General features: G+C 44.3%; 1 protein-coding gene across 5 annotated transcripts in view; it reads right to left on the bottom strand.

The window, feature by feature from the left end:
* Positions 1–19,319, bottom strand: part of DPP6 (dipeptidyl peptidase like 6) — a 571,605-nt gene that overhangs the window by 262,414 nt on the left and 289,872 nt on the right. The window contains exon 1 of one of the 5 annotated variants that reach the window (XM_064703885.1): positions 1,402–1,821. The exons of the other annotated variants lie outside the window; for them this stretch is intronic. Within the exon in view, the coding sequence (XP_064559955.1) occupies positions 1,402–1,458 (57 nt within the window). The 5' untranslated portion in view covers positions 1,459–1,821. Of the gene's footprint in view, positions 1–1,401; positions 1,822–19,319 lie in introns of those variants that run through there. 5 annotated transcript variants of the gene reach the window in all.

Genomic DNA, 19,319 nt, shown 5'->3' with positions numbered 1-19,319 from the left:
TATTCCAAAAGCATTGAAAAGAGGAGGAAAGTCCAACACCTTCAGGGTTAGATGAAGGCATAGTTTCTTAAACCCAAATATCAAAGTGGTTTTCCTCTTGTTTCCTCTGAACCATTGAGCCTGCCTGTTTTGGTCATTGGTATAATGTCACCCTGAAAATGCAGATTATATGATGCTATTTGTGGTGCTTAGTGTCTTCCCATGCTCTTTCCTTCCCTAAAATACTGTACCAAAAAGAAAAAAAAAAGAAAAACAGTACGTGAGGCTCTCAGCCTATCACTCCAGGAAGAACTATTTTAAGAATTAATTTGTGCCCTGAGAGATCTGTTTAAATTATCCTCCTGTGCTGTCCTAACCAAAGATTAAAGTGGAGAACTTCCAGTGTCTCAAGGAGATGAGGAACAATTGCAGGACTGGAGGGTCTGGGCTCCACCGCGGAGCCCCAGCACAGGGAGGGGAAGGTGGGGATGAGGAGAAGGGAGATGTTGATGTGCCAAGTGCCCCAAGAGCCCAGGAACCTCCACCAGCCTCAGCTGGAGCTGCGAGATCGCAGCCAGACTTTCCCTTATGCCACCACTTCCTAACTCTGCCCATCCTTTACAGCTGAGGATAAATCCCTTTTTTTTTCTGCCACCGGCTGCTTTTTAGACAGGGAAAGTTTTGACTTCATTCCATCCTGGTAAGTGCAGGCAGAGAGGAATATCCTCCAAAATACAGGCTTGACAGAGAAAATGAAATCTTTAACTTTCTACCTCTCAGAAACACATAAAGCACCTACCAAGAGAAATAAATTAACCGAGTTCAGAGATGCTGTGAGCACAGCAATTTGCCCCAAAGCCAGTAGGAGTTTTGCCTACTTGCAGCTGCTTTTTGCCCCCCTGCCATCCCTCTTGCTTGTGCATAGCCTGGGCACACGCTGTACCCTGAAGTGCCCCTCCAAGACAATGCCAGGCAAGAAAAATTCACTGAAAGTGCATGACAAAGTCAGAAGCTGCACACGACTTTTACAATTTTATATCCATCTGCAGAAGGGCTTTTAAATACCCTTGCCCCCTTCTTCCAGGGAGAAAGGGCCTCCATCCCAACATAGTCCCCCTCCCAGCACACATTTAAGGAACAAGTTACAGAACAAACCTCTATTCCCTTCAGCAAGAGGTGCAGGCTGTTAAAATCAGCACAATTTCAGCTTTCCCCCCAAGTCTTCACATACACCGAGAAAGCAGACCTTGAACCCAGCTACACAGCACTTCCCTCCTGCCACTGCCTGGTGACTCAGTTGACAATTTTAAGAACACACACCAAAAGATTTTTTTTAAAAAAATCATAACAATCATACGAGAAACACAAAGCTACACATTGCAAATCTGTATCTGTTTGAAATTGAGGAAAATAAGCATTTACCTGGTCTTGCTGTTGGGCTTGTTTCCCTGATGCATTTTGCTCCTTGGCTGTAGTCATGCTCACCTATTTGTGCCCACTGCAGTGGCAAACAGGATTTTACTCTGTGTGTGTGTGTGTTTAAGCTTGTCTGTGTGTTCAGACATACACGCACACACACACACACACACAAAGACTAAAGGGATACGGATGAGTAACTAGTCCATCACTTAATCACCAGCTGAGAAATTTCCCACCCCCACAAAAAGAAATAAATAAAAATGCAATGTAAAAAAGCACTAGTCTGGCTGTCTTCCCCCTTGAGCCTCTAAAATAAAAGCAGAAGCAGGAGCAGAGAGAAGGATGCTGTGGGGGCTTCTTCAATTAGCAACAGCCTCTGCAATCGTCACAGAAACAATGATAACTGCTTGGCAACCAGCAACTGGCAGCTCGGAGCCGGAGGCAGCGATGTGGTCCTCGCTCCCTCCCCACCTCCACGGCGGCCGCCCGCGCCTTGCGCATGCACCGGGGCTGGCGGTGCCATCGCCGGGCTGTGCACGGCCGGCCCTGCTCCATCCCCCTCCCGGAGCGGCGACAGCGGGGCCACTGGCCCGTCCTTCATCCCCCGGAGGCCGCTGCCCCGTCCCTCATCCCTGCGGGGCCGCTGCCCATCTTTCATCCCCCGTCCTTCATCCCCCAGGGACCGCTGCCCCGTCCTGCATCCCCCATCCTTCATTCCCCGGGGGCCTCTGCCCCATCTTTCATCCCCTGTCCTGCATCCCCCGTCCCGCATCCCCCGCGGGGTCACTGCCTCATCCTTCATCCCCGCGGGGCCCCTGCCCGGTCCCGCATCCCCTGGGGGCCGCTGCCTCATCCTTCATCCCTGCGGCCGCGCCCCATCTGTACCCCCGCGGTCACTCCTCCTTCATCCCCGCGGCCTGCGTCCGCATCCCTGGGGCCGCTGCCTCATCCTTCATCCCTGCGGAGCCGCTGCCCCATCCTGTATCCCCCGGGGGCCGCTGCCCCGTCCCGCATCCCCCATCCCGCATGCCCGCGGGGCCGCGCACCCGAGGAGTTTCTGGCAGGCGCGCTCCCGTCTTCTCGCAACTTGCAGAGGCTCCGTCAGTGCCCGACTCTGAAGAAGGGCTGTGCCAAGGGCAGCGCTGCCCAGCAGAGCCGTGCCAAGGCAACCATCTCTGGGTACCTTGCCAGCGCGGCTCCCGAGGATGCCTTGCCAGCGCGGCTCCCGAGAATGCAGCGCTCTGCCAGGGTACCCAGAGATGGGACCGACGCTCCGGGGAGCGTCCTCAGTGAGCTCCAGTGAGCCTTTACACTGCCGAAGAGTGAAAGGTGGCCCCCAGCCTCCCCCAGCCCCCTCCGTGTCCTCGATGTGCCGGGGGCCACCGTGCTGTGGCGTCTGCCATGTAGGTCACGTTGCAGGGTGACACACGGGCACACGTTGCCTGCTGCAGCTCGCTCCCTGCAGCCTCTCTGCCATAGCAGAGATCTCTCCGGCACATCGGAGCTGGCAAAGGAGGCTCCCGAGCCCGCTCACCCACCTGGCTGCCAGCACGGGGTAACACGGGCTGCGCCGAGCACGGGGCACAGAGCCAGAGCCACGCTCCGGGAAGGAGCCCTGGCATGGGCCGACAAAACTCAGAGCAGAGCAGTTCGGTGTTTGCGCGGGACTGATGGAGCCCTCACTCACCCCAACACCTGGTGACACGAAAATGCCACTTTTGCTGCCTCTCCCATCTTCACCTCCTACCCAGCACAGCCAGGATGGAGCCCAGAGCTGAGCTCAGGGCTGTGGTGCTGTGTAAAGATAAATGTTCCCTCACTCACGTGGTGCTGGGATCTCTAAGGAAAGGGAACATCACAGTGTTTATCTGACAGGGAAGTGATTATGCCTCGTTTGATACCCAATTTTACAGCATGGATATATTACACAAGGTCACATTCACCAACACCACTGCAGTCAATGTCTCCTTACACCTGGGATAATTTTGATCCTTGTTTCAGAAACAGACCAACACCAACCCAAGTTTCCCTAAAGATATCTACAAGGCACCACTCAGACTCCCTAACTGTTTCTGCATTTTCACCATTACATCCACAGGAGTTTATAGGAGCCATGGCATAAAAGATCTGCAACACAGAATTGTGCTGGTAGTAAACTGGACAACCTTGCCTTTTCCCAGGTGCCACAACCCAGGCAACAGCTCATTTAAAAAATAAGTGAATAGCACCTCTCTAACAAGAAACAATAATTTGCATTCAAATCTAACAGCCTGTGTTGATTTCTTGCTGAATTATACTCTGACAGAGTCCTAGCTTACATTGCAATTCCATCCCTTTAGTCCCCATAGTTTAAGTCACAGTATTTTCTAAATGTTTACTGTGAGGTTGTTGCTCATACATTTTTCCCCAGCCATCAGAACAAAATTGTTTTCAAGGTTTTATATAAGTGAATCAGTTTGAATTTTCCAATTGGCTTGGTCTACTTTTCTACCTGTTGTGAGTGGTAATGAAGGCTTGCTTTACTCCACACTTCTGCTCTTTTTCTTTCTGAGAGGAATTCAAATGAAACAAAAAACTGTATTTGGAATCGGTGTGTTGGTTTTGGGGTTTTTTTTTGGTTGTGGGATTTTTGTTATTTAGTTGGTTGTTTTATTTTACTCCTTCACTGTTCATGCTGGAAATTTCTACAAAACAGATCCCTTTTTAAAACATGGGCCAGTCACTCTGTCCCTGACCCCCCTACACTAGCAATCCCTAAACTTAATTGCACTGCATGCCCTCCCCCTGCAGATTCTATTCTTTCACTGTTAACAATTTAAGACACAGTTTTAACTGTTGTTCTGGAAATGGCCACCCTCCCTCACAATGTAGATTTTTTTCCCACTAAGCTTGTTGTTGGACACAGAAGAAGTTAATTGTGCTAATTAGTCCAGCAGTTAGCAATGCAAATGCGTGTGGCTGAGCCTCATTACAGGGGTGCATTAGGAGGCTGCTGTTCTGGCACAGCCACCCCAGTGTTTCTGAAATCCTTGATCTCCTTGCCCGGCTGTCACCCCTTGTCACCCCTGACCAGGGCAGGCTGTCCCATCCCTCAGGTGGCCACCAGCTGCTCGCTGCCTGAGGATGTGGCATCAGGGGCAGTGACGTCCTCAAGCTCTCTGTCACCCTCCTGCCTCCATCAAAAGGGTTCTGAGGTTGCCAAACACCTCCTGGGGAGACACTGGAGGAGCAGCAGTGGCCACTGGCATCCAGAAGTGATTATTAGTCACAGGCAGAGAATGATCTCCTCACACAGCAGCTGGGTGAGCTTTCCCTCCTGATCTCTGAGCAGCATTAGGGTACCAATGGCATTGCTTGGCTGAGTCATCACTAATGAAGGATTAGCACAGCCCTATCAAAGGACAAGAATCTGCCCCTGCCAAAGGCAGCAGGCAGAAGGATGCATCCCAAACAGCCACATTTGGGGCATGGCAGGAGCCACTGGCAGACAAGGACCCTGGGAGTGCATCCTTCCCATCCATCCCTCCCCACAGCATCCTAGCTGATCACCAGGACACAGGGAGCAGGTTGTTCGTCCCTGCCAGGGTCAAATGTACAACAGGCTGTCCAACCTCTACCACCCACACCTGAAACATGTTTGTCTCCACTCCCTGCCCATGCCATGGGAAGGTGTCAGTCTACAGACTCACTCCCTGCCCACACAAACTGCATCTCTGTCATGACCATCCTCCATCAATCCATGTGGTCTGCACTGTGCCGCCACTGGGACAGCTCAGAAGCCCACTCTGAGCACAGACAGCTCTCCCCATTAACCAAGATGCATGTTCAAAATGCCAGCTACAATCACATGAATGCCATCCCCAGGCTTGGCAGCAGGACAGAGCCAGCTCCCTCCCATCAGGAGAGGAACCAGCAACAGGTGAAAGGAGATGTTCCAGCTTCTCCACTCATCTTCACCCAGAGTGCTTGCTTCAACAAAATCATGCAGCACTGCAGTAATACAGATAATTTTTAATTACCTTGTAACAAATTAGTCACACAGGTCCTGGAGCATTTTCTGTTAGAAGGAAAGTGCTTCACTCTCCTGAGACTGGCAGGAACAAGATTGTGGCCTGGGATCATTCTTAAAATTCTCCTTGGAGTTCACAAAGTCACCACAAAGCTTCTTCCTGCTCTAAGATTGTTGAAAACCTTGAACACTGCAAAGAGGAATTAATGTTCCAGTGGCTCTGGAGGATAAGGTGGAACAAAAGCTCAAACTGTCATCACCACAAAGACTTGTGAACTCCTAGGAGCTAAAGCACACAATCTTTTTTTATGATGAAGCATTACAGCAACACGTGATAGCAAAAGGAGCAGTTTGTTACTGCTCCCAAACATTTTTTAGCAGATCAGGGTGCAAGGCCATCCTTGATTCTGGCCTTCCCTGGCAGCGGAGGTGTCTGGATACCGAGCAGCTCCTGTATGGGAAGCAGCAATGGGCTCTCAGGAGTCTGCAGAGCATTCCTGCTCCCTGTGAGTTACAGAGGCCAGAGCCACCAGCAGCCCGAGCTCACAGTGAGCCCTGCAGCTGCACACATCTGTTCCAGGGAGCACAGACTAGAGCAGGGATAAGCAGCAGCAGCAGCACGTACAGTTATTGGATGCACAATCCTACTGCTCCATTGAAACCTGGGGCTTTAGCTGTACCACACTGGGTTATTTATTCCCCTTTTATTGCCACAGCAAGGAAGTTGAAGCCAGTAGGCAAAGGGGGTAGAAATTAATTCTACTTGATTAACCATACATTTGATCAATCTGTTAATGTACTCCTTTCTCCAGATAATGACCAGGTCCCATGGAGAGGTACATATCTGAAATTTCGGGGGGTTCTAAGCCTTTAGTACCATTAATATTTGGGGTGCAGTAATGTGCTGCCTCCAGCAGAACACATCACTCAATGTGGTTTTGTACTACCAGCCCCTCTGGGCTTCATACTTGCTGAGAGCTCCCACTGGTTTAGCTGATTTGCTCTGGGTTCAGGAAGGACACAATGCCCAGGAAAGCACATGGCAAGAGAAAAATTGACTCAGAGGTATGTTTCCACTCAAAGGAAAAGGTGTAAGGGCTACAGGTTTTTAGCACAGTTTTATAGGTAGCAGATATTTTAAAGACAGCTCAGGAAGCGAAACAGGCTGCCAGCACAGGCCTCCACTATGAGAAAGGTGAGATAAACCTTTTAAAATGTTGCAGCCATGGATTTTAGCATTCAGTCAAGGAAAGGTTGGTCAAAACTGGCCCACAGGATGCAAGTGGAACAATACTGGCCCACAGGATGGAAGGGGAGCAGTGCTCAGTGTGTGTTGGTGCTGCTGTCCAAGGTGTGGAGGCAGCAGGGTGGGGACACAAAGCCTGAACAATGCTCTTCTAAGCCCAGCAGCATACTCCAGAAAAGGTAAATCTCCACTTATAAAAGTACCTTTGACTGATAAAATACCTTTGGTGCCCTATTCCACCACCATTCCAATTTTTATAGAGAAATTCCAAGAGGAACAAGAGGGAAGAGTCCATAAAAATCAAGATGTCCATAGTCCTAAGACATGCCAGGGTATGCTGGTGACCACTTCCCCCTCCTCAGTCCCAGTGCCAACATCTCATCCACACACAAAGCAATGGCACAGCCCCTCTCTTGTACCTGCATGGCTCAGATGCAGTGGGTCACAGGGGGCTGCGCCTCCTCTGCAGATCCCTCTGGAGGTCAAGGGCTCCTCATACAGAAGATACAAAAGAACAGAAAGCTTTAAACCCATGAGGGCTGAATGGTTAGAAGCTCTTTTTACAGGAGTTTGTGCTTTAGATGCTTCAGAAGCAGGCAGACATCCTGGCTGTTCATTCTGGAGATTTCTGTTCTGCACTCATCTGAATGAGCTTTGGAGAGGGAGAATTTAATTTTGTTTTGTTCAGAAAGCACAGTTTGTGCCCTGCCCCTCTCCAAGAATGTGACAACACTAATATCACATTATTGCACAGCAACGTCCCCAGTTGGAATTTGGAATTGGAAACACTTAGTGGGAGATCAGCTGACACCAGCCCCACTCCCACAAAGGCTGCAGAGCATCTCTATTGCCTACACACCATCCCCAGCACTGCTTGTCATAATAGTTCCTATTAGAAGACCAAAAAATCACTTTAAGTCTTGTTCCAAGTTAATCCCTAGCTTTGGCAAGATTTCTCTGTTTGTCAATGGACATCCCAAAACTAATTTGATAATAAAAGAAAGGAAAATGTTTGGCCTTTAAGGAGATGCACTAAATAGCTTTATCTTGCATCAGCCCTGCTACTGTTGCCCCTCTCTGGTTGTCTCCAACGTGTTGGTTCTACCAAGGGTCAGTCATGGGAGGCTCTCTGTGTCCAGAGGAACTTTCAGAGGACCTCTCTGTCTTGGGGATCCACTCAGATGGATAATTTTCCTGATTTCAGAGGTTCTGTGAAAGGACTAGAGGCAGTAACAGATTATGAATACAGTTACAGTTAAAAATACATCACATTTCCATTACACATGACCAAAGCCATTAAGAAAGCATGACCAAAATCATTAAGAAAGCAATCTGGTGTGCTATTTTCATTTAGCAGATCAAATCCAGTTTATTCAGTCAATGCCATTAATTAGTCATTTGCATGAATATCTGTTCCTACAGGGGATACACTTCAAAATGTTCCCACAAGTATGAGAACTCCTGCTATCTGAGACAGCAGGTGTGTGGCAGCAGGGGACACAGGGACAATGGGAATTGCAAGAACAACTTGTGTGTCTGCATAAAAGTCCTGTGGTGTTGTTACCATTTGTCCATTACCAAAGCCTCACTAAGTTGGTTTTTTTTTAAATATTTTTTTAATCTTGAGCAGGAAAAAGTGGTTTAAAATTATTATAATAAGTTGATTTGAAGCACTGTATTCTGCTGCTTCCCTTTTCTCGCTGCCGCTCCGAGTTCCAGAACCCCACAGTTCATGGTAAACAAATAAGACAACACAGGGCATGCAAGCTGTGAAGGAGTCTGCTCTTTCATGCACAGCTAGAGCTGTTTTGCATAGCACTTTCCTGCCTGGATTGGAGTGTGTCTCTGGGGAACACAGCAGGCAGGTACTTGTGCTCTTCTCACTTCAGGATTCCGCACCCACTTTGGTTTGCCTACCCTAAAGATCAAGTGTGACAGTCAGACTTTTCTATTGAAGTAGTTACTGTTCAAAAACATTACTTTGAATCCACTGTGGGGTTATTTTTTGAGTCGGTGTATATATTTTAATACATCATCCCAGTCTCAAAGGCAGGGGATGAGCAGTGCTACAATTGTTTGACTCTGTTATCCCTGCAAGGAATGCAGACCCTGCTGCTGGCTTTTCTCTGCCCCTCTGCCTGCTCCTGCTGGTGTAACCTTGGCAGCTGCAATGCAACAGATGCCTCTTTCTCACTTGTTTATCCGTGTGAGAGAGACTTCTGAGGCCCCAGCTTCAGTGCCAGCTGTGAATGGTCTCCAAATTGCTTTTGCAAAGTTTGCTTCCTCACAGTCTGGCTCAGTGCTCCTGCTCCCTGTGCTCTTAGGGATCAATATTCACTGACATTTTCCCCCCATAGCTCCTGGTTATTTCTAGGTAGCGTCTGAATTCCTTCCTTATTGACTCAGTATGCATTCTTTTTAATTGTTGTTTTAGGAATGGAAGAATTTATTTCTCAGCTCTTTTTCCTTTCCCCTTCCCTTCCCTTCCCTTCCCTTCCCTTCCCTTCCCTTCCCTTCCCTTCCCTTCCCTTCCTTCCCTTCCCTTCCCTTCCCTTCCCTTCCCTCCTTCCCTTCCCTTCCCTTCCCTTCCCTTCCCTTCCCTTCCCTTCCCTTCCCTTCCCTTCCCTTCCCTTCCCTTCCCTTCCCTTCCCTTCCCTTCCCTTCCCTTCCCTTCCCTTCCCTTCCATAACACATATTTTGGAACTGAAATATCCAGGTGAGAAAATGTAAGACATCACCAGGGATGAGAAACTACCTCCCAAATCACTGAGAATCAAGCAGAGAATCCCCATGTTCACAACAGCTGCAAACACATTAGGCTGTTTAGCAGCCTACTGCTTGGAAAAGAGGAAGCCTCATCTTCATTTTTAGCTCCAAAGTGATTTATAGGATGAATAAATGATCTGCATATAAGATGATGACTGGTTTAAATGTAAATGTTGTGAAAGACTTCTTATGTAAGCACATACATTGCCTGAGAGATCCTTGTACATAAAAGCTGCAGCTGGAGCAAGTGGCTTTTTAAGCATTTGTTTTATGAAGTACACTTTTCATCACAATGGTTGTTATTTTTCATTTACTTTTATATCAGCTTTAACAAAATAAAAAAAAATCAAAAAATACTTGAACTCACAGCATGAACCACACACTTTTAATAGTGAGGCTATAGAAAATTGTCACACAGATATTTTATGAAAAATCCTTTCCTTAGGATTTTTCCTCCTGAGAAGCTGAGAGGCCTCAGAAACAAAATGTAAACAATGGTTATCTGCTGCTGTGGAATGCAACAGATGCATCTGTGATTGGTCTTATGTGGTTGTTTCTAATTAATGGCCAATGACAGTCCAGCTGGCTCAGACTGTCCAAGCCACAAGCCTTTTTCTTCTTCTATTCTTAGCTAGCCTTCTGATGAAATGCTTTCTTCTATTCTTTTAGTATATTTTTAATATAATATATATCATAAAATAATAAATCAAGCCTTCTGAAACATGGAGTCAGATCTTCATCTCTTCCCTCATCCTCGGACTCTTGTGAACACCGTCACACAAAATAATGACACTGTTAAATGGATGGGTAAAACACATATTCATCCTAAAGATGTCTCATACATGAAAGTTGTACCAAGACAATCTCTGAAGTCTCACAAGTGATGGAGGCATAAAGACCAAACAACCTCAGTTTCTGAACATAAAAATGTGGATCCTGCATGCTGGGCAGGCTGAGCCCACCTTTGGCCATTTGGAGAGGACCTCCTCAGGACTTCCATCACCTGCAGCAGAGGCTGTGACCACTGGGCCCTGAGGAGTGGTGACCCACTGAACACCATGCTGACCTCATAACTTCTCTCAACCATTCCCAAACAACACCAAGAGGTGCAAAGATGTCATCTCTGCCACCTGCCCTGGTGGTTTCTCTGGTGTTCAGTGCCTCCCCAACAGGCTCACAGGAGCTGGATGGGTTGTGGTGACCACTGCCCTCAGTTTCTGGCGGGGACTGTGAGGATTTGTAAGCTGGTGTGGTTTTTATCAAGTGTTTCTAGACTTCTTGGTATTAAATCTGTTGTGGTAAGCATATGTTGCTGCATTCCTGCTAGCTCTCTGGTAGATAAGCTTTTCCTCCAACCTAAAATAACCTCCTCAAGAATCTGAACAATAAAAACACTGCCAACACTTGTCTTCTCTAAAAGAGGCACAAAGGGACCCAAAGCCCTTCCTGTCTGCTTCATGTCTTTATTTTTGGAGAAGGCAAACCCACAATGTTTTCAGATCTCTGTTCTCAAGTGTGAAAGTGGAAGGAAGAGGCAGAAAACAACACTTGGGCAAAACTCCACTGAGCAGATAAAAGAAGTAATGCACAGATTCATGTCACCTCACTCAGTTTCCCCCTGTGTGCCTCAGTACCCACCCTGCATTCACCTTTCTGGACGGCAGGTCTTGCATACTACATGTACTTATCCCAGAGGACACACAAAACTGTTACTGGTACATTGAAAGCCCTCTGGGGAGATGCAATTTATGGAAAATGGGCCAATTGGAAAGGTCTACTCAGAACCCCAACACAGAGGTACAAGTGTGTGTTTACTAAAATAGATAAAGGAGGTGAACAGAATTGGCTTGTTACTACTGTAACCTCAAGAGTTGCTTCTGTTGTGATGAAGCAAACAGAAACCAGAACAATGCCTTGCTTCAATTTTTAAAAAAACTGACCATCACTTTTGACGTGCCATTTCTACCACCTTCAAGAGCTTTCATTTTCACAAGCATGCTAGTACTGTGTCACTGTTTTAACTGCCTCAGAGAGGTACTCTTCAGCTCTGAGGATACTGCACCAAACCGGATTCCCAGCTCACTTGTAGCCAGATGACACAGTAAGGAAAATGGAAACCTTACAGCAGGATGTACAAACACACGCAGTACATAACTGCCCAAATAGAAACCTAAATAGAATAAATAATTCAAGTAGTGTGGTAGTGAAGTCCTGTTCTCATGTATTTATTAGATCTAGCTGTAGCACAAGAAAATTAATGGAGAAAAGATGCATAACCTCTATATATGCTGTATATCTTAGAGGAGAACAGCAGGGGTCTGGGCACAGCAAAAGGGGAAAAGACATCCTTTATTTAGCCTTGATAATGTTCGTTAATTACAGAGACTTAGCAGGTATTCAGCAATGCCACCTTGGGCACTCAGGTGGGGCTGGAGCAGGGGCAGAATCACAGCCCCTGATCTCCTGCAGGCAGAGGGGCTGAAACCCTCACATTGCCACTTGAAATGACAAAGAGTGCCTCAGCCTTGTCCCTACAGGAAACAGGGGTGAGTCTTGTAAAGGCTGTGACTGTCAGTGCACAAGAGCAGCAGCAGCAGAGATGGGATGTCCAAAATATACAGGAAACATAAAAAGGTCTCTTGCCAAGTGTCTATCTCTTACTCCCTGTGCCTTCCCTTCAGAGGGATTTGTTCCTTTGGGGTCTGACAGCCAGGCAGAGGCACATGGAATGGCTCTGGATGTCTGAGTGTTGCTGAAGAGTGCCAGGAGTGCTGAGTTACACTCACTGGGGGACCTCTGTTTAACTCACTGGGACTCAGGATTTGAGATTGCTCCAACCCAGTTTACAGAGCTTCACATTTATTTATGAATATGAATAAAATATGATACAGCCTCCCCAAAACATTGCACAGGTACTCTGATATTGAATTGTTCCTCACTCAGGGTCACCAAATGTTGAATTTGCAGGCAGTCCCGACATGGGAAGAGATGAGAACCTTGACTCCATGTTTCATAAGGCTGATTTGTTATTTTATGATAGATATTATATTCAAAGAAAATTATATATTAAAACTATAATAAAAGAATAGAAGAAAGGATTTCATCAGAAGGCTAGCGAAGAAAGGAATGGAATGATAAAATCTTGTGACTGACCAGAGAATCTGAGAAAACTGGACTGTGATTGGCCATTAATTAAAAACATTCAACATGAGACCAATCAAAAATGCACCTGCCACATTCCACAGCAGCAGATAATCATTGTTCACATTTTGTTTTTGAGGCCTCTCAGAAGAAAAGATCCTAGCAAAAGGATTTTTCATAAAATATGTCCATGACACCCTGATGTATTTAATCATAATTTCCCACACTCAACCCAAAACAAGAACTGTGTCCTTTCTATAACACTCACTAGTAAGTTTGTCTCCAACACAGTTTTCCCAACATTATTGTTTGATTTGGTATCTCTGACCTTTTGATTTTACCATATTCTGAAGACAGAACAGTAGAAATAATGATACAAACATTTCAAAGTAGCCTACAGCTGGGAGCCTCTGAATTCTTGCACAAAAAAACCTCTGTGATTTCATTTAGCTTAGAAAATAGCACAAAGAAGGGAAGTTGAGATATTTTGACACTAACAGAAAGTTCCATAACAAGGTTACACAAAGCTATGCAGGAATGTAGACTTTTCACCCTGAACATAAAACCCTTAGGAAATCACACAAGTATGAAATGTGAGCTAGAGTGTGAGAGAGCAAACCAGAGTGAGCCATTTTCTTGTCACAGATAATTAATGCATGTCTCATTTACATACCTCTCAAATTTCATGTAACGGCACGTATGAAATATCCCCATCATGTGTGCACACATAAAAATCAGCCCACAAAGAGACAGAAACTGAGCCCACTCCTGTCCCAGCTTGCTGTGATCCTGCCCTGGTTACAAGAGGAGATGCAGGAGCGCTTAGAACCCACCCAGCAGGGTGGGCAGCAGGAGACCAATGCCATGTGCTCAGATCAGGCTTTGCTGTAAATATTGTGCCCTGAAAAACCCTGGGTCAGTGCCCAGCTCTACCTGTGGAGTATCTTTGGAAAACTCACAAAGTTTCACATTCATGCATGAACTTATGCTAGAAAAAAGTTGCATCACCCATCACTGCATTCTCTTGAGCAAATCAGAATTTTTGAAACAAGAAGGGGCAGATTTCATCAGTCCTGAGAACACTATCAGCCCTTTATTGCAAATATTACCCAAAGACATCTTTTTGGACATATTTTCCAGGGATAATAAGGCAGCTTAGGGCTTATATTTATTCATGGAATCAGCAGTCTTTTCATTTCTATTGTTCATCTCTGTAGATCAAGACTTCGACTGGTGTGGGAAGTGACTGCAGGATGGGATGTTTAGAGGCTTAATTTGCAAGAGCCTGAAATAATAGAAATAGAAGTTGGCCAGCATTAAAATAAATAAATAAATAAATAAATAAATAAATAAATAAATAAATAAATAAATAAATAAATAAATAAATAAATAAAATTTCTATCTGCCTTATGGAGCAATCCAGAGCACCAAGTTAACTAATTCTCACCCTGAGTTGCATTTTGGTGACACCAGAACAAGCAGTAGCTACTGTGAGAGGATTAATATGAGCAGAAAATGAAGAGATTGATGGGCAAGGTATCTGAGCTCAGCATGAAAGGGAAACTGCTGTACAAAGCTTTAACAGACATCATTCTTCAGAAGTACCTGCACTGATCACTTCACCCCTTCCAGCAGTCAAAGAAAACTCAAAGTACATGGGAAAACTCTAAGCAACAGATCAGGCTTTTAATTATGTCCAGAAATGAAGAGACAAGCTTTCCAAAATAGATAAATCTATTTCCAACCTTTTCCCCTCTTCATAGATGCCACAGACAGGCTGCATGTGATTAAAAGTTACAAAAATAGCAGATACAGTCTTGCAAGGATGCTTTCAATTGGCATTTTCTTTCGACTGATTTCACTTCAGATAATATTGACAGCAGGATGCCACAGACCTGATTAAACAGTTCATCTTAACCATTGAGTGCCAGGCTCAGATTGTTGGTTCAGCTTTGTGGTAGTGGTAGAAGGCAAATAAATATTCACTTACAGTCCATCCAGCACTACATTTTAATATTTTCTTATCAAGTAGTCCATTAGGATGGCATGAATTGAAATAAAATGAACCCTTTTTCTATCTCACTGTTAAATAAACTCTGCAGTCTCACATTCCTTGATACAGACACATTCTCCAGCAACACAGAGGATTCAGACAGCTGCCTCAGAGAAACCTGTTCTAAAGATTTAATTTCCTCCCCAATAACAATATGGTTTGTTAAGAGAAGTTCATGCAAAACACAGATGGTAGAATAAGCCCTTGTGATGCAGGTAGGCCTTTGCTGAAAGAGTAGAGCTCTCACTGAATTGTGGAATATGATACCAGAACATCTCTTCACTTTGACTCTCCTCCCATGAGGAAAAGGGGTAGTTAATTTGGTTGGGATTAATCCTTTTCTGGGGATACAGAAACTTAAGCACATTCATCAGATTTTGCACTGTAAATGAGGTTTAAATTTCTATAATCAGAGATAATTGATTGCAAAGAAGTCTGACAGAGCTTCCACCCTGGCAAAATCCTGCACATCTTCTCCCAGGCACTGAAGCTCCTTGATGTTACTCTGCCTCTGTGAAGTGGCTCAGAGTGGCTGTAAGTGCAAGGCACATCAATTTTGAAGCCTCCTTATACAGTCAGAGAAACTGCAATTCCAACAGTTAAAATGAACATCCATTTTTTGTGTGCTGAAGTCAAACCCCAAAAAAGCATTTCTTCATAGAATAGTCCTGTGGTGTGGTTGTATGCAATCAATACAGCCACCATATAAGATCATTGTAATGAAAATTTTCTAAATGAAAATTTAGAATTTTTCTTTTTATACAGTATTTGTATCACAACAGCACCAAGGAGCTGCACTGCTGAGGGCTCCCTGTGCTTTGGGCAAGAGGAGTTTTCAACAGAACAACAGACCCCGCAGAAAATACCTTCCATTCCCAACAAGAATATTTTGCCTCCCCTTCCACAGCACTCTGCTGCCTGCTCCTGAAGAGACTGTTTTTACTATCAGTGATTTTCTCTCTCCACACAGATATTTCCTTTTCCAGCCCTCACTTCTGAGGCACCCCGTAGAAGATTCTTTCTATGTGTGCAGCATTGCACCTCTGTACCTTTCCTGCACAAAGAGTGAATGGCTCCCATTCAGAAGCTTTTGGGATGTTACACCTCAGTTTGGGTTGAGCAAGGATTTAAAATGTGCAGTTCCCTGCACAGGTGAAGCTCATTGGCAGGTGAGATTTGATGGAACCTGCACCAAACTCAGCGTTCTGTTTCCACTTTCAGTGCTGGGCTTGGACACCAAGACCACAACCTTGCCGGGGGCTGAGACCTGGTATTTACCCTGCAACTCAGAATTACCAAAATGTGCAACTTTTTGCTACAATTCAAAGTCCAGGGCTTATTTCCTTTCACACAATGCACATCTAAAGGGTCATTCATGAATAAGACTCCTGATCCTGCCCAGTGGGATGTGGTGGTGTATTTATAGCCCAGAATCCATTACAGTTAATACTGCACTATTTACACTCATCTGCCATAAATCTAATACTGTTGTTATGGCTGTCCTGCTTAATGTACTCCAGGAATGCTCTTCAAGCCAGTATCAATTATATTTGCAAATAAACTAATGCTTTGGGTTAAACAAAGTGAAAACATTCATCCTCTGAGAAATTTAGTACTTTGTATCTGCATCTATTCCAAGTGAATCTTGATTTTTATTCAATTAAGCACCACAGATGACAACAACGATCCAGAGAACATTAAATGAAAACATTGATTCTGCAATTATAACATTGGATGAGCCATGAACTTCTACCAATAACATAATTCTGACACATCAAAGTCAATTACAACTTCAAAATAGTGCTTTTATTTTACAGTAATTATTTAATATTATTTTCAGCTTTACTCTTTTATCACTGGTGTTTGCACCAAGCTGTCTCTAATTTAAAAGCTGGTATTTTGTGACCTCAGCCTAAATATCTGGCACATAAACTATCAGGTAGCACAAATGTTATGGAATGTGTTCTTATCCTGTTCCTCTTTGACACTGCTGTTTTCAAGATTAGATTGTGCAGGTGCATCAAGCCAGAGCCTTTGCACCAAACCCAGACATTCATTTTCCTTTGTCTTTTGCAACCCAGCAGGTCCGTGATGATAGTCTGCACAGGCCAGGCTTGAACCTTACTGGAGTTAGGAGAGTCTTCAAAGGGAAGGTCTGACACCTTTCCTTTCTGCATTAAATAAACCAACCAACCCCAATGAAAACCCAGATCCAGAGGTTTGCAAACGAGACACAGGAATAAAGAATTTCCAATCTTGTGCCATCATGGACTGATACAACACAAACTTTTTGCAATGTAGTGTCTCATAATGAGTGAGACTTTATCAAACATCCACCCCTGCCTCCGTATAATGGTTTAAAAGCCAATGTCTATTCTCATTATATCCATACCACAGCCCTTAAAATGTCACTTTTCCCTTACAGACCAGGAGACTTTGCAGCAACCTTCTTTATAATTATGTTTATTATCAGCATCAATTTCCATTTCTCCAGGCACCCAGAGGAACAGCAGATGCCTTTCAACATTTACAAAGCAAACTGGCAATAATTGCTTTCCCCACTTTGGAAACTCCATCAGTGCTGGGATGATGCGAGGCACAGCAAACGCTAATGATAGGAATAGCAAACACTAAGGAACAGCACCAGCCTCATTTTTCCAGGATTCCCTTCAGCTATTGATCCCTTACTCAGGACTAAAATTCATCTGCAAGGAGGGGAAGTATTTATGATAAGGGATAGTGCAGACAAGTATGTTTGGAGAGGTTGCCATTAGGTACAACTAAATCTTCAGGGAAGACTCGTGTGAGGAGATTTCTTTAAAGTCTTCACACAGTGAGGCATGTGAGAAGCCCAAATTCCATTATAAAAGAGGAAAAAATCAATTTCTGGCCTTCCTGAAGAAAGGGGAAAGACAGACTTCATTAACACAAAGTGCAAAACTCAGTACAGAGAAAAAGAGGCCTGAAAATACATCTCCTTTTAAAATGCCAGTACTCTTTTTCTTTATTTTAAATGCTGATATATTTTTCTTTTTAGTATGGATTATTACTTCTTGTACATTCAGGTCTGACAGTACAGCAGCTCATTCACCTAAACATTTAGCAAACCTGACAGTATTTAGCCCTAATAACTTGAGAGCCTGAGAAAGCACAGGAACATCATCATTTCATGCATGAGATCTGTTTAAGAACAGATACAAAGTAGTGCTCACAGGCCGGAACAGAAACAATATTGTCCCAGCAGTAAAACCACAGAATGGAAAAATCATGGAAATATTACCCATTTTTAAGTTCCATGAAAAAAAAAAATCAAGAAGAGAAAGCGAAGAGGATTTTGGCATGCTGATTTAGCTAGTAAAACTCTAAAGGCAAAATAGAAGTTTAATGCAGGGTAACGAAATTGTACATTTTACATTTTCTTCTCAGCTTGAAGAAGACCCCCTGGTTAAAAGTGAATTTTAAGTAGTTTCTAATATGTAAAATTTAAGGCGTTTTGTGGTTTTGTAGTTAGTTGTGCTGTTGTTATCTGTGATAAAGTGATACTAAATGGCCTGAGTGCATCAGTCTGGCAAATGTAATAAAACTGGAGCCAGCAAGTGCAGCCACCTTATATGTGAGGCCATTTCTGAATGAAGGACATATTTGCAGCAGCAAGCAAGATCAAAAGCACAAAACACATTACATTGGATCAAGTTAATGATCAGTTTAATACAGCTTGTATTATGACAGCCAGAATCAGCCAGATTAAACTACAAAAATACTTTCACAAACCTGCTCAAAGGCACAAATTTTCTATTATTAGTATTCCTCCCAAAAGCTCTTTTTATATATTTCTAATCTTTATGCTGATGATTGTGAATGCTTTTTGTTCATGTAAATACAGGAGCACAGAGAAGACCTGACCAGAAATACAAATGGGTGAATTCAATGTGCAGAAAACATAATTAATTCCAGGAAGTGTAAAAAACAGGAAGGATTCTGTGCTTCCAGTTTAGCTTTTATCTTCATCCCCCATACTTAAATTTTAATTTATGTTGTGGAGCTTGACTATCCCTCCTGAAAGGTGCTTCTGCTAATCAAAACAACAGTAGAACTCTTAGTTTTGTTTTGTTTCCATATTCATCCCAAACCTGTGAGAATTAATCTCTCATGGAACTTGTCACAAAAGGAGATGTGTGAAAATAACATCTGTGTGTTCAATTTGAACTCAAATATTAGAAATGTGGGACTTATTGTCTGTTCAGAAGGTTTTATTTTATCTTCCCTGGACCGTGCCTTGCAGCAGGACTTCAAGAGACACAGGGAAATATTTGGGGGGTTGGTAAGGACAACTATTTAACAGGAACCTGGGTGGGGAATCTCATTGCTCTGGTTTCTGCTACCCTGGTTTCCTCCTCTCTGTAACTTCTTGTGCATCTGTTCATCAATGACCATGAGCATTTGCTCGTGAGGAAGGGGAAAAGATGTACTGATAATCTGTTTAGTCCCATTGCCTTCCTTCTACTGTGAGAAAAAAGGGCTCCAAAATTGAGGATTCCTGGCAGGACACCTTTGATACCCTCCTTGTGGTCTCCTTTCCAAAAATAAATAACACCACTGTTTAAGAATTCTCCAGTTAGTAAGATTTACTTGAACCTCTAAATATACTCATCAAACACCTCTGAGCCCAGCCCTGCATGCAACATTCCCAAGGAAACCACAGTGCT

Source organism: Zonotrichia leucophrys, chromosome 2 (genome assembly GCF_028769735.1).
Source record: "Zonotrichia leucophrys gambelii isolate GWCS_2022_RI chromosome 2, RI_Zleu_2.0, whole genome shotgun sequence".
In the NCBI taxonomy this organism is placed as follows: domain Eukaryota; kingdom Metazoa; phylum Chordata; class Aves; order Passeriformes; family Passerellidae; genus Zonotrichia; species Zonotrichia leucophrys.
Note: the sequence above shows the minus strand (reverse complement) of the source record. Positions and strands in the feature narration are given on the sequence as shown.